General features: G+C 38.4%; 5 protein-coding genes across 23 annotated transcripts in view; 4 read left to right on the top strand and 1 right to left on the bottom strand.

Annotated features, from left to right (window-relative positions):
* The first annotated feature begins 2605 nt into the window (after positions 1–2605).
* zmp:0000000951 (uncharacterized) lies at positions 2606–4747 on the top strand. Its single transcript, XM_056762821.1, has 2 exons — positions 2606–3557; positions 3933–4747. Exons 1-2 carry the CDS (start codon positions 2611–2613, stop codon positions 4699–4701), a joined length of 1716 nt encoding a protein of 571 aa, XP_056618799.1. The 5' UTR covers positions 2606–2610; the 3' UTR covers positions 4702–4747.
* A 1897-nt stretch (positions 4748–6644) lies between these two features.
* LOC130433117 (protein FAM83A) lies at positions 6645–9689 on the top strand. Its single transcript, XM_056762823.1, has 4 exons — positions 6645–7154; positions 7936–8103; positions 8647–8771; positions 8976–9689. The coding sequence occupies exons 1-4, from the start codon at positions 6645–6647 to the stop codon at positions 9409–9411; spliced, it is 1239 nt and encodes a 412-aa protein (XP_056618801.1). The 3' UTR covers positions 9412–9689.
* Positions 9690–9864: 175 nt separating this feature from the next.
* On the bottom strand, positions 9865–13027 carry zgc:101716 (uncharacterized protein LOC492784 homolog). 4 transcript variants are annotated; one of them, XM_056762827.1, is made up of 8 exons: positions 12954–13027; positions 12693–12813; positions 12083–12181; positions 11479–11574; positions 11261–11404; positions 10824–11095; positions 10522–10654; positions 9865–10179 (listed from the first exon to the last, which is right to left on the bottom strand). In XM_056762827.1, the coding sequence occupies exons 3-8, from the start codon at positions 12152–12154 to the stop codon at positions 10009–10011; spliced, it is 888 nt and encodes a 295-aa protein (XP_056618805.1). In that variant the 5' UTR covers positions 12155–12181; positions 12693–12813; positions 12954–13027; the 3' UTR covers positions 9865–10008. The 4 variants fall into 4 exon arrangements, with proteins under 4 accessions (XP_056618805.1, XP_056618806.1, XP_056618804.1 ...); XM_056762828.1 differs by having other exon boundaries at positions 12960–13013; XM_056762826.1 differs by having other exon boundaries at positions 12693–12994.
* Positions 13028–13034: 7 nt separating this feature from the next.
* Positions 13035–20288, top strand: dcaf13 (ddb1 and cul4 associated factor 13). Its single transcript, XM_056762822.1, has 11 exons — positions 13035–13195; positions 13275–13474; positions 13900–14007; positions 14461–14550; positions 15160–15315; positions 15551–15628; positions 15720–15802; positions 15879–16043; positions 16375–16510; positions 18812–18975; positions 19446–20288. The coding sequence occupies exons 1-11, from the start codon at positions 13126–13128 to the stop codon at positions 19531–19533; spliced, it is 1338 nt and encodes a 445-aa protein (XP_056618800.1). The 5' UTR covers positions 13035–13125; the 3' UTR covers positions 19534–20288.
* Positions 20289–21042: 754 nt separating this feature from the next.
* The window catches only part of rims2a (regulating synaptic membrane exocytosis 2a), a 132345-nt gene continuing 129012 nt past the window's right edge, over positions 21043–24375 (top strand). For 9 of the 16 annotated variants that reach the window (XM_056762345.1, XM_056762341.1, XM_056762342.1 and 6 more), the window contains exons 1-2: positions 21043–21232; positions 21669–21829. In XM_056762345.1, coding sequence (XP_056618323.1) covers positions 21684–21829 — 146 coding nt within the window. In that variant the 5' untranslated portion in view covers positions 21043–21232; positions 21669–21683. The remainder of the gene's footprint in view (positions 21233–21668; positions 21830–24375) is intronic. The other 7 variants (XM_056762348.1, XM_056762355.1, XM_056762351.1 and 4 more) reach the window with 2 other exon arrangements.

Here is a 24375-nt window from a genome sequence, read left to right as displayed (position 1 = left end):
GTAGACCATCACTCCGAGGTCACGTAAAAAAAGGAGGTAGCGTTTGGACACTAGGTGGCGCTAAAACAGTAAAAATGGCAAAATTGACGTGTATCTCATATCTTAAACAATTGTGTATCACATGACATTTGACACTTACACAAACTAATGATATCATTTAATAGTCCTCCTCTTCATTCTGAACAACTTTGCCTCTTGATCCATTGATGTCACACAAACGGTTCACGAGTTATCGGTGATGGTGTTTAAAACTGACTTTTGCTAACTAGTTCTTTGATTTTTTTAAGCAATTTCTAAATTCTCTATTGCAGGTACATTATAATTGATCATAAAGATTATGAAATGACCATGCCAGTAAACATTCATAACATTTAGTTTGATAATTATTCAAGGGAATGTATTCAATTATACAACACATCTCTTAGATGGTGTGTGACTATGTTCCACATTATAAATCTGGTGGCGAAATGGCCAGGCTCTGTTCACGACTCAAGTATCGGAGAGTTATGCACATTATTTGGACGTGGCAAGTCAAATAGACTTTACAAACTAACTGGATTACTAATTTTGGGCCTAACAGAACTGCATTTTTCTATTATATAGGTGACTATGATGGAATCCTGCTAGGGGATAAAGGCTATGCCTGCAGGCAGTATTTTATGATACCATTACCTGACACCAACCAACTTTGAATTAGTTTATTTTGTTGTTTGATTGAGAGAAAACAGCTAGTCATGAGTGTGTAAGCATGCAACGCTTCTTTGAGCTGATACTGATAATTTCTATAATTTTTCTGTGTTGGTGGGAGTTTGATCCGTCGTGGGTTCGTTGGGGTCTGACCCCTTACACTGTTCGTGGATGCACTGCTCCATTGACTGGCATAAATACTCGAAACCCGCTTAAAGGCTGCTTGCAGCTTTAATTTAATTATGTATTTAAATAGATTCAGGGGAAGGGTTTGGGTTGGGGTTAACATATATATTTAACTGTGATCATTGCTTACAGGCATACACTTAATTCTGAATCTATCTCGACTACATTCTTTTTTAGGTAACAAACACAGTTTCTGCCAATCTCATATAAATCTTCAGTACCAACACAGTAATATCGCATACTTCGTATCTTCGAATACTATTTAGTTTGATCAAATTTATAAAAGACAGATACCGCTTTCCGATTATCTCTGGAAAGTGCCTGGAAGGCGTGCAGGGGGGGGTGGAACTACACGAGCAAACAATAGCTCATCGCATTAACCATGCTTAACTGTTGATCTATAAGTTTGTGTTGTTTACATTATGCACGTAAACACAGATTGCCAGCAAAACACATACATATGACTTAGTTTGACTTACCGCGTGCGGTTTATGACCGGCATCGTTTAGTGCTGGGACCGCGCCATCTATCATTTTCAAATGGTTTTCAAACCCAGAGTTATATCCACCGTTTATATAACATTCATCACCTAAATGCAGTGAGCAAACAAACACAGCTAAACTTCCATCAGCTGAGTAAAGAGGTCTTGATTGGGGTGTTCGTTCACTTTCTGGATGACGCGTGGGTGTGATTTTCAGGCAGAATTGTGGAATAAGGAACTAAGAACCCTTGTTACGAAACGGGAATCCATGTTCGAAAAAAACGTTCCGAAATATGTACGAACACTTGCGGAGTGAATCGAGCAAAGAAATGCTATGTCATGCATTCTACTCTTTTTTTGAAGAGGGGACCATGTTAAGCTTGAGAAGCCAGTAAGTTTAACATCGTAAAGACGTCAGAATGCATGAAATAGCTTGTTACCTCCGCTTTAATCAAATGTAGACTTAAATTAAACAAGCAAACGTTAGTGATCACAGGTTGCAACTTACTCTCTAAATTGTAGCTAAGTATTTAAAGTGGGAGGAGTTGGATCTGGATATCGGGGACCAATTCAAATATCTTGTGAATTCGGCCCGTCCTGAAACGTGATCCATGTGCTCGGTTCTAAAAGCAAATATTTTAGATGACTTTACAAAGAAATGGAGAGTCTTGTATTTATTAAATAAATAATTAAATAAATATTAATAAATATTTAATCTGAATTTTATGTTTCCCTAAAACAAGTTAAAACACAAAAAATATATGCCAATAGGGCAAGTAAAATAATTTTAGAATTAAGTTTGACCTCTTCAGTAATTGAAGATAAACTCTGTAAGGTCACTTTCTTTTTTCAATTTTTTTGTCTTTGGCCCATTTGCATTTAGTGCACATTTGGATCATGTCTGTGGAAGTAAAAGGGTTAATTTAGGTAAACCATGGTGCTTAAACAATAACGCCCTGAAAGAACTGTTTACAATGTCATCTTATACATACAAACTATTGACTTAAATCAGCTGACTGTTCTGCTAACACCTTCTTTTAGGGATATTTAAGGACGAACACATTATCCTGGAGCTCCTTTACTGTTACATTACAGGTGAGAGATGACTGCTGCGTTATTATGTTATATGATGTATTATTCCAGTGACTATATTTTGTTTGTCTGTTTGTCAATATTTTCTCATAATTCATAATTGCTGAGAAAAACTATACTGTTAAATACAAATGTGTTCTTTTATTTTCAGGGGAAAGTTGAGGATGGATGGAAAGCTGTCTGAAGAACAGGTGAAGTGTTTACAGGCCCCGTGGAGGTTTTCCCTCCGGACCGCTGGGTTTGAAGACAGGCTACTGACGGCTCTTGAGCTCTTCGAGCGATTTCCTTTAGACATAACAGTGACTGGAGGAACCCCTGATGCCAATGCCCAGCTCGCCTCTGCCGTCTGTGGGCTCGACATGACACAAGAGACAGAAGAAGAGGATTTGAAAGATGATGATGATGATGATGAGGACGAGGAGGGGGAGGATGAAGAAGATGAGGAAGACTGGGAGGAAGATGAAGAAGCAGATGAAGAAGATGACATACAATCTCCGAAAGATGCTAAACGTCAGAGCAGCAGGAGAAAACGTGTACGGATAGCAGAACAATCCGAATATATCGGGTGGGGCATTCCTGATTTTGACTCGATGCTTTCGCACAGTCGAATCTCCAATGTTCGCGTCAGGACTGTACAGGACCATCCGATTTCTAATTCAGTTATTAAGACGAACAGCAAGTTGTATGACTCCACAAATTTTGATGTTCTGGTGGTCCTCACGACAGAAGAACGCAAGGAGGACCACATGTGGCTCAAGATGGAGCTGCACGACAGAGATAAGCCTTTCTTTCTGGTGAACGCTGAGAAGGTGTGGGACGTGGTCGAGGAAAAACCCTCAGGGCCATGCATGACCTGCGCTTGGGAGAGAATGAGGGCTCGTAATCTGGAGTTGCAGAGGAGGAGGAAAGAAGCGTTCGGAGAGTCGGCTGAAGCAACAGATAGCCAGAGTCCTTCAAATACAACAGACGCATCCGAGTTTGTGGAGATGAAGGATATCAGTGAGGTGTTTACTAAAGCCCTGCCTGACCTGAAGAAAAGGGCATTTAGTCAGTTCTTGGTGGCGATCACAAGGGAGCTTCGGATTCCTAAATTCATTGCTGATGAGACCCAGTGAGTCCATTGAGTGTTTTGAAATGTGTTAGAGTCATGTGGACAAAGTGAAGTTCCACAACACAGTAAAAATTCTTTCATTATTTATTCACCCTCATGTTGTTCAAAACTTGTATATGACTCTTTCTTCTGTGAAAGACAAAAGAAGATATTTGAGAAATGTTTGGTGTCCATAATGAGAGTCAATGGATACAAATGTTCTTCAAAATATCTTCTTTTATGTTCTGCAGAAGAAAGAAAATCATGCAGGTTTGAAATGACGGGAGGATGAAAAAAATGATGAAATAATTTCCATTTTTGGGAAAGTTTTCCTTTCAACAGTAATAGAAAAGACTACCACATTTTTTGATCAAATTCAACATATTTACTCTCCAGGGTGGTGGTGTCCAGTGCTTTAAAATATAGGAAGATAAACCGAGACGACCTCAACTTCATCTCCAAGCTGTCACAGCCTAGAGATGTCACAGACCATCCCTCCAAGCTTCTGGCAATCCTTACATCTCTCGATGACTTCCGTCTGGATATCGGTGTGTTGGGTGAGACAGGCTGTGGTAGCTCCAGCCTGGTCAATGCTCTCTCGGGCATGAAGAACAACGAGGAACAATCTGCCCCAACTGGTGTCGTTGAAACTACCAAAGAGCCTACAGAATATCCCTACCCTGAGTTCCCCAATATCTGTCTTTGGGACCTTCCTGGCCTTGGAAAAATAGGTGGTCTTGATAGCCAACCTTCTGCATCCGGCTTAAACCCAGCTCAGCTTGTAGCTTCCATGTTTGCTTTCTGTGATGTGTACATACTGGTGTCTCCTTTAAGACTTAGATTGGGAATTATAGAGTTAATGCAGCAGTTGTCATCACTGGGGAAAGAGTATTACCTGGTGATCTCTATGGCTGATTTGATTGAGGAAACGTTTGTTGGGCAGGTCAGGGAATGGGCTGAGGGAGTCTTGGGGGTAATGGGTCTACGACAGAACTTGTTTTTGGTTTCTGCCCATCATCCGGAAACCTTGGACTTCCCGAAGCTTAAAGAGATGCTAAACAAAGCCATACCAAGCCACAAGAAAGTCGCTTTTGCCAGATATGCAGCAAAGCTACTGGATCAAGATGTGTTTTGGAAAAGATCAGATTCTTGCAAATTTATGTAAATTGAAATAATAATGTCGCACCAACAAAAAGTACATTGGTATTGGGCATGTTAATTATACAATATGTTTATCATTCAGCATCATAGCATATACAAAAGTATTTACAATATTTTTTGTGTAGACCCCCAAAAATGCTTTCATTAGATTAAATGTAGAAAAGAAACAAAGCAAAATATTTCCACGTTTGCCGAGAGCATGTCACATTAGGGAGGTTTTTTGTTTGACTAAGGCTAAGCATCACTCTTTAAACATGTTTTTATACGTTCATGACAGCCACACTGCTCTGAGTTAGACACACCCGCTACTAAAGCATGATTGCATGTGCTGTTCTTAATACTATTATTGTTTTGGGTGATTACACCACATTCCTGTAAGAATATTATTTCGTTTATTTAGTTTACAGTCTTACAGGCGTTTACCGTAGACGTTTCAGATGTCATGCACTGACATTGAAGTGTTTACTGAAATGGAAGTGTCTAGTGTCTGGATGTGGGTAACATGTTAGGATAGTCATGCCTGCATCATGAAAACCACTTCAAAAAAGCATGAATGGGATATTATGACATTGTGTACATATAAAGGACAAGTATGCTGAGTGGATTTCAGCTTGTGGCTATGGAGTTGCTATAGATGTTCTGAGTAGTTTTAGGTCGTTGCTATTTGGTTGCTAGGTTGTGCTGGATAGTTGCTTACTGGCCCAAGTATACAGAGCCAATCCAAAAATTATATTGTGGTCCGTCTTTAATATACATTATTGCTCAAAAGTTTAGGGTCACTTAAGTGTTTCTGAAGCTCTTAAAACCCTTTGATCTGAAGGTGCATGCTTACAATTTTTATTTGATAAAAAATATTTTTAAATATAAATACAAGCTATATATACTTTTTTATTAACAAAAATATTTAAAATGGATGATTTCAACTGAATAATGATGTAAAAAGGAGCCAAGAATAGATGGGATTCCCATATTGTTTGATTACCTCTTATGCTAAACTGATATAAGATAAAGTGAATTATTTTACATATTTTTAATTCCAGCTACTCTATTTGTGTTATTAAATAGCCTAGTTTTGATAAATAAAGCATTATTCCACAATGTGGAATTTTTTTTATTAATAATTACTAAGTGACCCTACTTTTGAACTGTAAATCATTGGAATTCATTTTATGCTATTCTTGCCATTTTTATCTTCAGCTAGACTGTAGTTATAAGTAGCACTCCTCTCTTTACTAAGCACACTCATTTAAGATTTAATTCACAACAGGACATATGATCACTCTTCAAAAAAATTTATTATCAAGGTTATACCTAGAGTTAGTCATTCACAACAAATCCCCAACTAAGCAATCTTAGTGATTTATAAACAACAGATGTAAAAACATCCAAAAAATTAACATGAATGTTCAATATTTAATAGGTCATTAGCTAAGCAGGTGTGTCTTGGAGAGGATTATGTTAAATGTTTTTATCAATTGAGGCATCGGTACACATTGTGACTACAGTCAACCTGATGGCTGCATTTTCATCACTGCCACTCACACTTTGTGTTGCATGCTGGAACAGACAAAAACTTCAGTCTCACTCACCTCACTTGTAAAACTCACATCCCCACCCTCTGAAGCCTGCGGGCAAAAGCAGTCTGTGAACGCAATTACTACCTTTCTTTTTTACTTTTGTTTGTGGAAAAACCACTAACTACTTCCCTTGAGGGCTTAGGGCAGCACTGATATTCACATTGAAACTCACAGATCATTAAAAACTGACAAATTGGTGCAGAAATGCCCAGTGTACCGTGAGATGATAAAATGCACGGTGCATGAAGAGCTGGATTATTTGTGAAAGTTTAAGACGAAGACTCATTTCACCTCATGAGATGAGATTTTACTTGCCTAAAGTCCAAAAGATAGCTTGTTTAACACAAAAGACAGGAGACTCCAGATCAACATGAACCTTGCAGGTAATGGATTGTCTGTGCAGCGTTTCTTGAATCCCAAAATGATAGGGAAGATAAAACGGAGGGCTCAGGAGATGAGAAAGCCAAACCGTCTGGTGTGTGGGGTGGATCTGAGTCACAACGAGAGCACACGCCTGGCCATGGATGCTCTTCTGGACACGGGGTTGACCGGATACCAGGAGATGTTGAACAAGGAGAACGAAGCCAACTTTCTTTCGGTAGAGGAGAAAGCATACATCTTAAACAGTGCCGTTAAGCCCCTCGTTGAAGATGAAGAAACAGAAGGGTATGAAGAGATGTCCAGGTCTCCATCTGTGTCCTCGTGGACGTACTTTCCTTTGGCCACAGAGAGTGAGCCCCCCGTTCTTGACTATGGCTGGCCAGTGGCTGACTGGAGTTACCACCTGCAAGGCATTCCTCGTGTGGAGGTGTTTTTCCAGTCTGTTAAATCCGCTTCTATGAAAGACCTGCTACGGGAACTTATCAGGCAAGCCACTAAAGTAAGAACCTGAATGTCAAAAAGCATTGTCAAAAGCAATACAGCTTTACAGCTGAAGACCATTTCAAATCTGTTAGTATGTGTTAATGGAAAATTATCGTTTTTGTTTTATTCTGTGAACTACTAACAACATTTTTAGTGGATTTTATATGAAAATATTGTTTCTATTTGTATTTATTTGCAGAAAATGAACTGGAGAAATTGGAGAAACAGGAGAAAATAGTGTTTTAGATCTCAAATACTGCAAAGAAAATAAGTTTATCTTCACTTTTAAGCAACACAACAGTAATATTTGTACATATATTCAGGAAACGTAAAAAAAAATGTTTTTTATATGATAATCTGGATTCATGTTGTTATGCTGTCAGTCTTTCACATTGCTGTTCAATGACTTTGTCACTCCTGAGGTTTGATTTTGTTGAAATTCACAAACACTGGACTGGAATGGTCACAATAGATCTTGATATGCTGATTTGAAATGAAAATTTGAAATGGTCTCTTAATTTTTTCTGCAGCAATGGTTGCAGGTGGCACAAATGTATTTTAATGGCAGTAATGCCAAATACAAGATCAAAGCAAGAAAATCATAAAACCTGTTTTCTTCCTTATTCCCCTGCCAGGTGTGGTCTGAAACTCATTTTGGACCCTGAGTGCCTTTATTGCTTTATAAATGAAATCACATTTCACATTAAGATACATGAAAGAGACACTTGAATTTTGAAATAATTGTAAACATTCGTACAAAAATCTGAAAAAAACTTTGTCAATACTTTGTTGCACAGGTATTGGCAATAGTCATGGACACATTCAGCGATGTGGAGATTTTTTGTGATCTACTGGAAGCAACAAGAAAGCGGAATGTGTACGTCTATCTGCTTTTGGACCACACCAATTTACAGGTGTTTGAGGACATGTGTGAACATTTGAAGATCAACAAGTCACATCTTACTGTAAGTTCTGCTCCTCTGTTAACTCTCGAAGGCCGTGAACACACCGCAGATAAATTGTCACTTCACCCTCTTAAACTTAATCCTGTTCTACACATCACTAAATTAAGGGAGTGAAACCCGTATTCTACCACTGAATTAACTGACGAAAAATGCAGACAATCGCACTTAACGAAATTCCATGTAGTGTGTACGGAACCGAAGAGACCTTGTTGTTTCTTCCAAATGGCAATTCAACACAGTCCAGAAAACTATAGTACAAAATACTATCATTAACTTTATATTACATAATGCAAAGGAAAATTATGGTCAGAACAAGACATGTGACCTGTATTTAATGTGTCTTTTGCAAAGTTTTGAGAATACAGACAAATCCAGCAACATATTATGAAAATGATTAATGATTTAGTTATTTTATGTATTTGCTGTACAGTTTATGGAACGTACTGGACTTTACAGTAAACCCTACACTAAAGCTAGAGCTATGAAAATACAACACATGAACCTTATATGAAAGTCTGGATTTCCTTTCTTCTCTTCATACAGCGGATGTCAATTCGTAGCGTTCAGGGACAAACGTATTGTGCCAAATCTGGGAGAAAGTTCACTGGTCAGGTGAAAGAGAAGTTCATCATTGTAGACTGCACACAGGCGCTGGTCGGCTCCTACAGGTATCGTAACATTCTTGTATCCTACTTTCTATTTTTAATTCTTTGACTCTCTCTAGCTAAATTGTTGTATATTTAATTTAACAAAAATTGTGGCTGGTCAGTTTTCTCCCACATATCATTATACTGAATTATGATAGGCCTTGTTACTTAAATATTTTTTGAGTTGCACACCTATTAGTTGATGATAATTTGACTCTGTTACAGTTTCACCTGGCTCTCCTGGCAGGTTCACCGAAGCTTGGCTGTGCTCTTTAAAGGCAGCGGGGTGAAACCCTTTGACCTGGAGTTTCGCACACTATTTGCCATTTCTAAACCAGTGCCGGGTCTTTCCTGTCAAACATCCAGTGCCTCTGATCCCTACAGCCTCCCACCCTTGGAGCAAACACACACCCTGATCTGCCCGGCAGGCACCTCAGAGGCTTATCATCTCCAGCACAAGCCGAGGAGCCCAAGTTTCCCAAGCATCCCTACACCTCCTGTACTGGTAAGACGGACCAGCTATCCATGCATCTCAACTGCACCACAAAGATCTCAGTGGCTTCAACGGAAGAACACGATCCATCCCACCATTCCATCTCAGTTCTCTCTCTTCCATGATTATAACATGGGGTCAAATCTAGAGGCCAGTGCAGAACAGTAGAGATGCTGAGGCATCTACTCACTGGTGCTAATCCAAGATTTATAATTCAAGATTAATAACAACCCGTGTGTAAAATTAATTAGTATAAATACTTTGTATTAATTGGTTATACTAACTTATAGGTGTGTTTTATGCTTTGCTAAGCCCCGCCCAACTTTAACAAGTTTCCTGGTGTGATCCGCCATATTACATACCTTTTGTCTATGGAAGTGATTTCTGTTTGCTAACATTTTACCAAAAATAATAATATAAATGAACATAATTTGTGTTTAAAGTTTCATGTAAAGTTTAACCCCCATTAGGCCTCAAAATTGACATTGAGTTTTTTATAGCTTGTCTGAGGTAGTACAAGTAACCTAAGGGTAGTTTCATAAAAGGTCAAAAAAGTACTGTTTACATTAACTTTACATACAATTCTTTGCATTTTGTAATGTTTAATTTTCAAAGTAACCTAAGGGAACCGTTTGCAATAACTTTACATAAATTTATTTTGCATTCTGAAATGTTCAATGTTATTTGCTCTGTAACAGTAAATGCACATAATACTGTTAATAAAAGATTAACATTTGTTTTCTTAAATGCAATTACATCATTTTTTCATCTGTCCACCTGTATTGTGTGCATGGATAGAGTTGTTGTCTTATGCAATTTTGTGTACAATTTGGTCCACCACCTGTCATCAAAGTCTTTAATATAAAGACCTGATAAACTCTCTCCATCTTGGGTTTCCTCCCTCATTTTCTCTGGATTGAGGTCTTTTGACATCACCTGGATATAGATGAAAACAATACCATGAAATTTACATACAAATATATAAAATTGTTGTTATTTTAACATAAACAATTTAGTTAATTAATATGATTAACACATTTCTAAATAAATAAAAAAGTAGTTAACCAAAAAACTGTATATGTAGATATATTATACGTAGAAGAATATATGGACAATCGACCATACATTTTCAGTGTTCCACAGAAGTGAGTCAGAAACACAAGGGTAAGTCAATAAAAAACAACTATAATATCTTGGTTGAACTGTGTCTTTAACAGTATTTTACAAAACACTTAAGACATTTTTAAAAGAGGATTAGTGATCAGTTTCTCATCTGACCTCAGACACTGTTTGGAGAATTTTCTCATTCGGATGCAGAACCTGTAGAGCTTCCTCAACCTCTTGTAGAAGCCTCTGGCTGTTCTCAAGCACGAATGAGAACTGCTGAATCCTCAGGATTTCAATTAACAACCTGAGGAAAATGACACAAACATCTTCTGTTAAATGAACAGCTCATCCAAAATTTATATTCTGTCAATACTTCACCAAACCTGTTCACTTATGAACTTTCTATGTTTCAGAATAACATAAGTGAATTTAAAGAAATATATATGTCGCTCATTTGTTTGTGGTTGAGGTACCTTGTTCTAATAAAACACATGATGGTCTTCAGGTTTAAAATGTTATTTGTCTGCATCTGATCTTCAGATTGTTTCTCCTGGCAGCGTTCAGACTCCAGAAGTCTTTGATAACTCATGGCTAGATTCAGCCAGTACCCGGAATGATAGGGATGAAGACAGCACAGCTGCTGCAGGCTGGAGATGATGTTTGTCAGATCTCGATGCTGTTCATGAATTCTCAGTTCCAGCTGTAGCACGCAGGTGAGGTGGCAGGTGTTGGAAATCTCTAACCTCTGTCCAATAAAATTAAAAATTAAAAGTACATTAAGCAAAACTTTGATCAACAGTATAACTGTTGTTTTTTCTGACCAATAACAACCCACTTAGACTAAAAGAGACCATCTGACATATTTAATTTATACAACATACATCTGTGATGGTCGTGAAGATATTTTTACCAGTTTCTCGCAGGCGCTAAGAGCTTCTTCTTTTCGTCCCAGATGACAGCAACATCGTGCAATCCCTTCCAAAACATCTCGCTTCACTGACGTGTTTCCAGCAGGTAGCAGAGTGAAGCAGGACATGTATTCATCCAGAGCCACCTTTCATTGGCAAAACATCACATGCTTAGCTACATGACTACAAAAAAGCATTAACAAAAGGTGCCATCAGATACCTGATACTGTTTCCTCCCGAAGGCCAAGTCTCCTCTGAACTTATGGGTTTTTTGCTCCTCTAATGCATCTTCAAAATGTCTATCTTGACAAAACCACTAGTTCAGGGAAACAAGAAAATACAAAAGCATGAGATTTGAGCGATTTATGACAGGTCCTCCAAGATTAAAGTGTTTTAAAGTCATTTGACAAATATTTCCAGGTTTCCCATGAATGTATGCACCTGTATAATTCTAAACCTATAATTATATAAAATATAACGATGACCAATTATACATAATTAATCATTATAATCATAATTGTCCAAGTAAATGAATATTTGAGTGTCCTCCTCCAGGAGGATGTAATGCTGCTATTGTTTCCCATCTGCCAGAAACCGTAAATTACATCCCACCAACAGAACCCAACACATTAACAAGTGGACTGACAGACAGACATAAATGAGACTAATGACCTGTATGGTTTCCATTAAATCCAATACAATTCCTATCAAATCCACAAATCAATTAGATTGTCTGTGCCTTACTTTTCATTAGGTCTGATCACTGTATCAGGTTACCAGTATTATTACTATGATTGTTTGTGGGGGTTATGAATTATACCCACCAGAGGTTCGCAGAGTTTAGGCTCGTAAATGGGAAGAACTGCTGCGACTCTGTTCCGCGATTCTTCGAACATAGAATCATCAAACGTGCTGCCGAGGATCTCCATGATAAAAACACACGTGCGTGAATATACTGTCACTTACTGTATGCGTCTCATTTATAATACAATGTAACACCTATTTGACAACCATAGCGCGAAATATATCATGACTGTTAAAGAATCTAATAAAAGAGAAACATTGTTTGAAGTTTCGTTTGTTTGTTTATGCTTTTCAGCGTGCGTAATTTCCTATCGTCCAACGCACTCTCGCGGTACTTCGGTGTAGTACGCGGACGCACATTAGTCTGCGCAGCGTCGCACTTTGGACGCATGAAATGCTGTGTTCCGTTGTTGAAGAGTCAACGAGTCCGCCATATTGGAGAGGTCAAACTGGGTTGTTGGTTGATAGAAACACACATGTTTTAAGATATACGTAGACGGCAAAAACGTTCTGTGTTAATGTACATATCCGGGACTTATTATTGTCATACAGAAATTTGAAAATGGCCAGGCATTGAAATCTGTAGAAAATATGTAACTGTTATTTTTATCAAGAAAAGCCGCAGCTCACAATTCATAATGCCCTTCAAGACATGGCGTCGACGTTGCAGCGGTCAACGTGGCTTCTATGTTGGTCTGCAACTGTAATTCATCCTCCACGAGGAGCATGGTGGCCCAGAAAGCCGAGTCCTCTAGAAGCATTCACATAATATAATTGAAAGAATATAAAATATATTGTAATAGTGAGATATTTGGTAAACAGTTAATACATAAACAAGTCTGCTAAGCAAGGCAACAAACGACAATTTCTTGAGAAAACGTTTTGTAATACATTTACATATTGTTTCCTCGGTCTCTAGCCATTCTGTCTCATTCTGTTTCTACCGCTCTCGGCATCCGGATGTGCTCTGTCACGTGACACACACGCGGTCGCGTCACGCAAACACATGGTGGACGCTGCAGATCTAGCCTGTTTTTTTGTGTGTATTTTGTAAATCGGTAGGATGAAGGTTAAAGTACTTTGCAGAAACCCGGACGATTACGTTCGAGAGACAACCAGAGATATACAGCGAGGTAGGAGACTATTTAATAACTATATTATGCATAAACTGCGATAGGAAGGATACTTAATGCAGTGTTGTACCCCATCCAGTGCCTAGGAACTATGACCCCACACTGCACCCTTTTGAGGTGCCCAGGGAGTACACCAGAGCCCTAAATGCCACTAAACTCGAGAGGGTGTTTGCCAAACCCTTTGTGGCTTCATTGGATGGACACAGAGATGGCATCAGCTGCATTGCTAAACACGCCAAAAGCCTTTCAACAGTCTTATCTGGAGCATGTGATGGAGAGGTAAGTCAAAGCTTTTATTATGGGATGATCATGTGAAGTGTTTCAGTTCATATTCATTTGTGAATTTAGAGAGACTTTAGTGTGTTTTTATCATTTCCATTCAAGACCAATACACAGTTGAAATATAATGATACAAATATCAACCAGATATTTTCTGTTATATTTTAAATTCCATATTAACACTCCAGTATATTATAAGATATTATACAAGAAATTATGTGGGTTTTTTTCGGTTGTGCCTTAATGTCATCATAATATCAAAATATACCATATTTATTTTATGTACATGTTTGTTCTTAGTATTGCTGTTGAGTGTTAATCAATGCGTGTTGTTATTAAAATATAACATATTAAGTTTGGTAACTTGTTCTGCAAACTTGTTTCAATCACTTCGTATGTATTCATATTTATTCACTTCCTATCAGGTGAAAGTATGGAACCTCCCAAAGCGGGAGTGTGTGAGGACCGTCCAGGCTCACGAAGGATTTGTACGTGGAATCTGCACCCGCTTTTGTGGCACTTCCTTTTTCACGGTAATTTACTCAATGGTGTTTCCTCTCAGATGAACACAAAGCAGTTTAAAGAGATAGTTCACTCAAAAAAGAAAATTTTGTCATCGTTTACTCACCCACAAATTGTTCCAAACCTTTATATTTAACACCCAGAACAACAAAACTTATAAAGGAAGATTATTGGAAGAATGACAGTAAACGGACAGATCTCACCCTATATTTACTGTCATAGTAGGGAAAATGAATACAATGGGAGTCAATGTAGGATGAGATCTGTTTGCTTACTGACATTCTTCCAAATATCTTCCTTTGTGTTTACCAGAACAACAAAGTTTTTACTGGAATGGAACAATCTGCGAATAAGTAAATGATGACCGAATTTTCATTTCTAGGTGAACCATCACTTTAAATGTCTGTAATCACTGTTGCTATCATGATTCTCAGTTTCATGAGAAATGTTGATGTCATGCACAGGTGGGAGATGACAAGACCATCAAACAATGGAACATGGATCCGCCAGGATATGGCTTGCAGGAGGAACCGCTTAACACAATTTTGGGAAAGGTATAATTTACTCAAATTATATAGTAGGTTGTAGGGTTGAGTGATATACATCACCTACAATGATATTTACAGAGTATCTTCCATCTCCATCTCCCCAAATTTTTGTCATCAGTTATTTGCCTTCGTGTGGTTCAAAACCTGTATGTGACTATTTCTTCTGAAAAGACAATTTCAGAAATGTCCCAGTGGTTTGTGTCTATACAATGAATGTCAATGGGGCACCAGTCTTGTTGGGTTATCAGCTTTCTTCAAATGTCTTTTTTCTGTGTTGTAACAAAATGAAGATAAATGTTATTATTCAATGCAAAAAGATAGATGATCATTTTAGCTCTCAATTTTGACACTTTTATATTGAATCAAATTCAGCATTAGAGATGTTTCCTTATTCTATATCACTTGGAAAATCATTGTGAATGCAGTGAAAAATATATCGCTCAGCCCTAACAGAATGTAATCCATTTTCACCTGTGGTTAAATTGGCATTCGCTTTATTTAAATACAATAATAGACACTTATGTAAATAAGTATATATAAATAAAAGCGTGTAACATTCATAGAGGCTCAGTCGTCTGCATGAGTGTCTTCTAACAGATCGGCTTTGTCATGTAGGCTGTGGTCACAGGTATTGACCATCACCAGAGGGAGGCAACATTTGCCACCTGTGGCCAGACGGTGGATATTTATGATGAGCAGAGAAGCAGCCCCATCCGGTCCTTCAGCTGGGGTGTGGATAGCTTTAGCTGCGTCCGATACAACCCAGTGGAGGTGAGATTGAATCATAATAGCAGTAAGACGATTTGATCTAAACATATATGGTGCTTTTTACCATACACATTGTACCAACGCAGCTTACAAAGAATAGTGCAATGTAAACACTAGTTTGCATGGTAACCTCCTGAACATCCAAAAGTTTTCCAGTTTTGTTTCGAAGAAAACATCGGTGTGTTCATGTGTTTACACATAAGTATTATTAAACAAATAAAACTGTTGTCCTCTTTAGACAGAACTTCTTGCCAGCTGTGCATCAGACAGAAGTGTCGTCTTATATGACATGAGAGAATCAACACCGCTCAGAAAGGTGAGTGTGTTTTATATTTTCGCCTACGTGGATAAATGACAGATTTGTGGTGTTTGCAGTACGACTGTATTGAAGTCACGCTTCATTTTAGGTCGTCATGAAATTGAGAAGCAACACACTTTGCTGGAACCCAATGGAAGCGTATTATTTCACCTGCTCCAACGAGGACTACAAGTAAATTTATTTCATGCAAGTTAAAGTTTTATTTTAGTGTCTTGCAACTGTTAATCCCTCTGTTTATCTCTCACAGTCTCTATACTTACGACATGAGACATCTGACATGTCCTGTGACTGTGCACATGGATCACGTTTCCGCCGTTCTGGATGTGGATTATTCGCCCACAGGAAGAGAGTTTGTGTCCGCCAGCTTTGACAAAACCATTCGCATCTTTCCGAAGGACAAAGGTCACAGCAGGTGAATCCCTTCCTGATGGTGTCAGTGGAATTTATAATGAATAAATTTAATGTATAACTAATCTGTGTTTGGCAAATGTGTCGTGAAAGACTTGACTTTATGCAGTAGAACTGATTTGGGTACATACCAGATACAATTGAACGGCAAGGGTAAAAAAATGCCTTTGTGACACAAGCTGAAAAGAGGCAAACAAAGTTACATGGTGATAGTTGACTGCAAAGTGTTTTTCTAAAAAAAAAGTAGTCCAATGTATTATACAAAATTACTGAAAAATGTACATCAAGAAAGTAAATTAAAATTGATGTTAATGTGATATTCAATATTTCTTTAGGGAGGTATACCACACCAAACGCATGCAGCACGTTATATGCGTGAGATGGTCGGCTGACAACAAATATGTCCTGAGCGGATCGGATGAAATGAACATCCGGCTGTGGAAGGCCAACGCATCGGAGAAGCTTGGAGTGGTGAGAGTCTCTATGAGTCATACCTGTATTTAAAAGTGTTTCACAAACTTCAGCATCCGACCAGTAAGCACTTAAAATAATTTCACTCACAAATCACTTTCATTAAGTGCCTGTATGGCATTATTGCCGCCGTCTGAAACCTGGCCAGGAAAAGGCATCGCGGTTTTATGTAATTTGTCAAAGCACAGCAATATGCTTTTATAGCCCTTGTAATAGATTGCCCTTAACTGCTTTTTACTATATTACATGATGAGCAGCTTCCTGGGAAATCCTTAGATGTTTTTTTTTAACTAAGGCAAAACTGTATTTAGTTCTTTCTAAAAGCAAAAGTAGTCTAAATTGTTTTCAACTGTTAACATTTATATTCAGTATTGATGTATTTATTTCAGTACTGGCACTGGAAGATGGAAAAAGCTCAGTTAGGATACATTTTGTATATAATGCATGTTTTTGGTTCAACGGCTGTTAAGGGAAGCAGTTAAATGCTATAAAATATCTCTTGAAGTAAATCTAGCGTGTAAATGCACGTTGAAGCGCGTCATGTTTTTCTGCTGAGACTGAGGTTGGTTCCACTCCAGGTGAAAGGTACTTTCTCGATCGTCTCGTATCTTCTCCAGACAGACCATCTGATTCCCAGGCACTTCAGGCCTGGCAGACTTTTGGCATTCACTGATCTGGAAGAGAGAGAAATTTATTTTGATCCTTTTCACTTAAAGAGATCAGACACTCAGTGCAGCTATCAGCAGTTTGAATCAGCCAATCACTTAAAGCCGGACAAATAATGAAGACATTAAACTATCAAGCACATGAGGGTATTTAATTAACAGATGCTGAATCAAGAGCCGGACTCGTAGAGCGTCCCAAATTGACAGGGTTTGTTTTTTTCTGTCTGATCTGGGTTCTGTTTACTAGGGCTGCACGATATTGACGAAAAATATGTTTTGCCAAACCATACTATATGGTGTATGCAATTCATAATGGTTAAAGTTCATCTTAGTATGTTGGAGCTGTAGCTCATCGGTTAGGGCCATGGTATACTTGACTTTCTGGCACAAACGTCCGAGTTCAACACATGCACAATACAAATGAGTATGTGTGCTCTACAAGATCCATCAGAGGGCAGCGCTGAGTCGCGTCATTTACAGACATACTGCAAATTAATGATTGAGTGTTATACGTGTTAGCTGTTGCCTCACGGGGACCTGGGTTTGATTCCGACCCAGGTTATATCCCGATCCTACACCCCTTCTCTCACCCTCGTGCTCCTGTCTGCCTTCACTATCCTATATATACAAATAATGGCCCCCCAAATAAAAATAATGATTTAAAATATATTTAACAATTGAATTCTATATAACCAACAAACACGTTTCACATTCTTTGTCTCGCCTGTCTCTGCTGCCTGTTTCAGCCTAAATCTTTGACAATTTATTATTTTTAAAAGTAAAACAATAAATTATTGCAAAACATTTGTGATATTTCCATCATTTTGTTATATATTGCAGTCCACTTATTAGGTTATTTAGTGTTTTTGCACCCTCTATAGTTGGTGCAATGGCCACTTTGCGTGACCATTTTTCACTCTCTTTAAAAACGCTTTTGTTACATGGCGTGCTACTGCATTGCCCTGTTTTGTTTCTTATTTCTTTCTTAAATTAAGGCTCTAAATGCCTCAGATCATCCTTTCAATCTTTTTTGAGGTTTTTAGTGTTTGAAAACATCTTGTCCAAGGTATTGTGGGATTCTATTAAAAAAACAGTAGTCACATTTGTGCTGAGATTTCTCCTGCTTACATGAACGCCAAAGATCGGGAAATTTGTAAGGAAGAGTTAACAGGCCTTCCGCTTCTCATCCCGAGTGCCCTGATGGCATCAGCAGCTATTAGATTGCCTTAAACAAATTGAATTGGAGAAAATCATTGCTTTTAATTAGAATAAAAGCCCTCAGAGGGGTGTGGAGCTGTAGCCCGCAGGCCACAGGCATTTTATGACTGCAAGAGACAAATGAGGGCGTGTCTGTGTGTTTAAAAGCCAAGCTTTATTCTTATTCAAAGTCCATATGTTGATTTCCGAATTAATGAGAAGCAGAATATGTGATAAAATAACCTGATTCTTAAGAAATTTGTGTGTTTGTTTGAGAATCTGGCTTGTAGTTTGATTGATATTGTGATTTTGCATTGAAGTTTGAAGCGAATCAGCTTTAGGAATCAACTTTTTTGCTTCGTATAAAACACACACCGTATGTGTTGGGCTGTCAAATATATAGAATGTAAGATTTTGACATAAGTCTCATTCTTCACAGTTGTCTTCCCGGGAAAAAACTGCTGCAAATTACAACAAGAAGTTGATAGAGAAATTTCAGCACCATCCGCAGGTGAGGCGCATCGCCCGTCATCGCCACCTGCCCAGAGACGTCCTGAAGCAGAAGAAACAACAGAGGGAGATGAAAGAAGCCAGACGCAGGAAGTGAGTGGTGTTTACAAGAAATGAAGTCATACAAACCTTAATCAACTCTTTGAGAGGACTGGTCTCCAAGAATAGGTCCCAAAAAATGGAACTTGTAATAATTATAAAAGCATATAGTCTTTGAATCTACAATTAGTCACTTTGGATTGTGATTGTCATTGGGTGAAAGCATCTGTCAAATGTGTAAACCGAACAATTCCAAATGGTGTGAATTTAGGAGGGGACTATCTGAGCAATAGTCAACCGCACACTTTTTAGGAGAATGAACCTACAAATGGCTTAATTACAGTTGTCTCTGCGTACCAAGTTGTGGTCAAAGGAAGGGTTTTAACATCGAAACATTACACGGTTGTCAATCTCACTGTATTTTTGCCCTTTGGCCTTATTGAAATGGAGGAAAGGAAATTAATCCTTGTTTGAGTTCAATCGTCATTCTGATTGTTTGCGCTTCTCTCTCTGTGTGTTTTTAGGGAACAAAATGTGCGCAAACACAGCAAGCCTGGATCTGTTCCCTTGGTGCCAGAAAAGGAGAAACATGTGGTGGCTGTATTGGAATAAAAGATTATTTATAAAGGTTGTATCGGGGAAAAGGTGTCTGTGCTCCATACAGATGTATTTCGCCCTTGTCCTCTCTTTAAGTAAAGTACCAAGACATTTTTTTAATGTATATGAACTTTCAGCATACTGCAGCTGTCATGTGGGAGCATTTAAGTTTGATGCATACAAGGTATGTTTTGTGACGTTTCAAAAGGATTTTTACATGTACAAAAAGGAACATGGACGTACTAGTATTTTTTCATGGGGTTAGTATGATCAATAAAAACTCTTTATGCATAAAATTAAAATAAAGCCCAAACTTTTAATTATTTATTAAAAAGTACAGAAACATGTAAATAATCCGTTTGCTGGTCATCGTCCCAGCTTTTTCATGTTGTTGCTGCAAGACATTTTTTACTTGTTTCAGGTAAGCCATTGTTGGGCTTTTCATCCTGTAAAAGTTTATCTCTACAGTGAGAAATAAGCCTTTATTTACCTCTTAGGCCCATAATCCAATCATATCTGTCTGATCTCATTTAAAACTCAGGCTGTGCATCCTGAAGATTCTGAGGGTTGTACGTAGTGATCGTTTTTTGAAGGACTATTCAGCCGACATAAAATTTTAATTGTATCTATTTTTTTAATGTACAATACACAAAATGTCTGACAAACATGCCTTTAAAGAAGATTATTTTACAAGTTGCTGAACAGAGACAAGATTTCGTTTTTTTAAAGCAGTGTTTACAATGATGTAAAATTAAATGTGTTGTCTATTAGGCCTACTACCAACTTGTATCAATTATTATAAATATTATTATTAATCCTTTATGTGGTCAAAGATCACGTCATACATGTTTAATATTTGTTTTAATGCATGAAACAAGATCAGTCTGTAGAAGTGAAGTTATACTGAGATGTATATCTAAATAAACAAGTAGATGGTTTATTTAGCATTTTTTTTAGTATAAGGCTGAATTATTTCTATAAAGATTGTAATAAATTGATGCATTATTTGTTTACTTTTCACGATGGGAAACGGCCCTGTTCGGGTTATTTTTAGACTGATCCTTTTTAAATGCAAATTCCAGTCCGCTTTTTCACATTGTTCCCAGACAATGTCAATGAAATCGCAAGTCCTACTATTGCAAAGGTTTTGGTGAATATTAATCGAGGTGTACTGACGTTGCGCCGACAACTGCCGATAAAATGTTAATTATGCGATGATGAGATTGAGGTTTCCGTGCAATGGGCACAGTATGATCCTTAATATGAATTACACTGCGTCCCTAATATCCAATGGTAGATGATTTCTTCCGATGACGTTGAGTACTGGCTCTTCATCGCCAAAGGGTTTTCTCGTGAATATTAAGTAAGTCATAATGACGCTGCTTGTCATCTTCCAATGACTGCGAGCCCTATTATGAATATTAACATTTGACCCTTTGCTATAGTAGGATTCGTAAATTCTCCTTCCGGCCGGGCGGTTTCGCTCCGCCCCCACTCTTCCAATTGGGATTCTGTATCGCTGCATCCATTTTTGTGTATTTAAGATATCCTGAAGAATTAACAACCTGGAGGAAAGCGAGAAGTGTGGAGGGACTCGACACGAACACAAACGAGGTGGATTCGACGTCTGTATTATGAGATGCAAGAGAACTTTCCCAGGACGATGACAGCGATGGGTTAGATAGGATTGTACACGATGATGGCAAAATAAAAGGCAAGAGGCTCTTTCATCTCACCACAGACATCTGGAATAACGTCGCGTGGAGGAAATCTGCTGTTTTATCCATAATATATCGCCTTTTTACCGTTATGAGGATGAAGAGAAATCTGTGCAGGATAAGATGCATTTATAGAGCTATTGCTTTTAAATGGACCGGTGGTATTCATTGTCCTATATCTTAACGAATCTCTTAATGCTAAAAACCTCGATTATATAGTCTAGAGTTAACATTGTACCAATTATAATAACCAGTAATTTTCAACACACGAGCTATCTCAGTGTAAAACAGCATAATGGCCCCACTCCTCGTCTGTGAGACGGTGCTGTTGGTTTTGGCTTTTGAGTCTTAAGCAAGCAAAAGCCCATGCTCATTGATCAAACAAGGCGTTGTATTCATCACAGAATATGTCTGATTATTGATCTCCTTCAGCATTAGTGTGTAAAGATGTCTGCTCCAGTCGGGACCCGCAGCGGGCCTGTCCTGCCGGAGATGCCCGACCTGAGCCACCTCACCGAGGAGGAGAGAAAGATCATCCTCGGTGTCATGGACCGGCAAAAGAAAGAAGAGGAAAAGGAGCAGTCCATGCTGAAGTAAGCGCATTGTGGGTGGTTTATAAAATGCAAATAGATGACAAAGCGTTGGTTTTTAGGATGGGTTCTGTTATTAAGGGAAGCTTGAATGGGACGATTGGCCTGAATTATTCTTGGATGTGTGTTATGGGGACCGATCAAAGACGTGTGCTGAGGTTTTAATGAAGATTATCTAATGGTGAGAAGCTGGGAAATCACGTTTGTGTTATTTGATCAGAGACAGTAGGGGCTTTTTATATTGAGATCAGGCCCGTTTTACCCTCTTGGCTTCGGATTCTGTTGGCAGCGGACGCCATTTTCGCCTTTATTACAACGCACACTTCATAATAACAGCTTAGAGTGTAAGAGAACGTTTTTCCACTTTAATCGATATGAATATCTGATGTTGTTTTGACCTGAGCATTGAAGCTGCGGCGCCAGAGGTTTCAGCACCACGGCGCTGTCCACTGAGCGCCTTAGAAACTCATTGAACGGCGTTCTGGAAGAGGACTGAATCGAGAGCTCGACTGCTTAACATAGTTTACAGTGTAATTTCATATATTTTTTTAAAGTTATATGGTATCATGATGACACATTAAACTGTAAAATTTACAGGAATGTAGACTAGGCTCTTCCTATTATCGAAAATAGGTCTGTAGACGGTTTTATCAATGCAGAATGCCTGTATAATGTTTTACTAATTTGGTTAACCTCATTTACAGCATACAAATTAATGTGTGCACATCTTCTTAAACATCACAAATCTACATAATTTTACAGGATGCATATTTTTGGGGCTATTGATATCGTGAGACTTTTACGTCACTTTCAAGCCCCAAAGTCAAGATGCATTAAAACAATTAAACCCGGGTTTCATTCAGGAGAGCAGTAGTCGTTCTATTAGAAATTACGAGAAACTGTGTCTCGCCTTTGACTCCATCACCCGTATTTTTGTGCGAGGGTGTGGAGGCAGGGTTGTATTATTAGGGTAATATTACCACTGCAGCGTGGAAATGGATCTGATTACGTGCAATAAGCGAAGTAAACATGAGTCACAAACGTAAAGCTGACTGCCACCTCAATGTGTATGTGTTAGGTGAGTCATGGGAACCCTCCCTCTTAAACACACACTTCTACCATTCATAGTTTGCACGCGGCGAACGATAGAGAACAAGATAATGTTAGCCAGTCTAGTGGTGATGTCATGAGTAATGGTTATAGTCGGTTACAGGCATTGTGGACAATGTCACAAGACAGATCTTTTGGTGTGTAGTGTGCAAATGGCTGGTGTAGAGTTACACAACAACAAAGTGGCTTGTTGGCTTCTGACTGTTACTTATACTGAATAATGAGTGTGCAGTATTTCTACCTGTGGCCTACATTCTTCTTGTTGGTCTACTATGCCATCCCTTGATTTTATGTAAAGGGCTCATATTTCATTGTTTGTTTTATGGACTACATGATTTTCATCAGAGAATCCTTCGTTAAATCTGTACAGATGCCACCTGCTAGGATTTTGCTGTACTTCTTGGAATTAAACAACAAATAAGAAATTGTGCTTATGTTTGGGATGTGTTTTTTTGCCTTGACTTTTAGACCTGGGGGTTTTGAGGTAAAGCCCGGTCCAAACAAGGTCAAGTTAGGACTGGTTTTGATGGTTGCCCATGTAAAAGCCATTACAATGTAATGCCATTTTTGTTGATTCCCAAGACTTTGTATTGTGGGTATCAAGGCGTTCCTTTTAACAGCACACCTTTCTCAACAAATCACAGGATTTGAGGTATTATTCGTGTCAAGCTGGATGGATTTCAATGAAAAGTTTTCAGATTAATAGTTAGGTTTTTTTGTGTTTTCATCATATAATATTTGCTCATTTACGTGACAGGCTTGTGAAAGCTGTGCTACTGTAGATCTCTTCTTCTGCTCTGTCTGGTCAAAGTAGTGATGGAGAACAAGCAGGTTAATTGGTTGACTGGTCACTAATGAGATTTTTTAGCTCTGGTTGTTTCACCATAAATCTCAGCGTAACCATGGGAGCCAGGGTATGGAACGCTCCTCTTGAAAGGAGTGGTTTTTGAAGACTCACACTCATTTATATGCAAACGTAGACGCACAACAGTGGCCGTAAGCCAGCTCAGGGAATCCTGGGATAAGGAGGAGTGGAAGCCCAGTGTATGAGTGTTTGCCAACTTCCTGTCATCTCACTGGAAGAGCCACAGAAACTGAAACAAATCCAAAGAGAGAGAGAGGAAAAGATTTAGCAGCTGAAAGACAGAGAGGGCCAAGGATGTGCTTATGGAATTTAAAAAAGAGAGATTAAGAGTGAGAAATTGTTTTTTGAGATAGAATAGAGAAATGTTTATGGAGTTGTGCTCATACGTTTTCATAAGTGTGTAAGGAATAGATTTGTACTTTTAGAAAATGTGAAAGCATGCCACCACAATGGTAGGATCTTGTGGATGGTTGCTGCAGCATTGCTTGATGTTTTGTTAGTTGTTGTTGCAGGTGAATAAACTTTTTTTTCGTTTTTGTTAGCAAAGGTAATAGCCCTCAGGTAGTCTTACATA

The sequence above is a fragment of the Triplophysa dalaica genome, chromosome 12 (assembly GCF_015846415.1).
Source record: "Triplophysa dalaica isolate WHDGS20190420 chromosome 12, ASM1584641v1, whole genome shotgun sequence".
Taxonomy (NCBI): Eukaryota; Metazoa; Chordata; class Actinopteri; order Cypriniformes; family Nemacheilidae; genus Triplophysa; species Triplophysa dalaica.
This window is presented reverse-complemented; position numbering and strand designations above follow the sequence as displayed.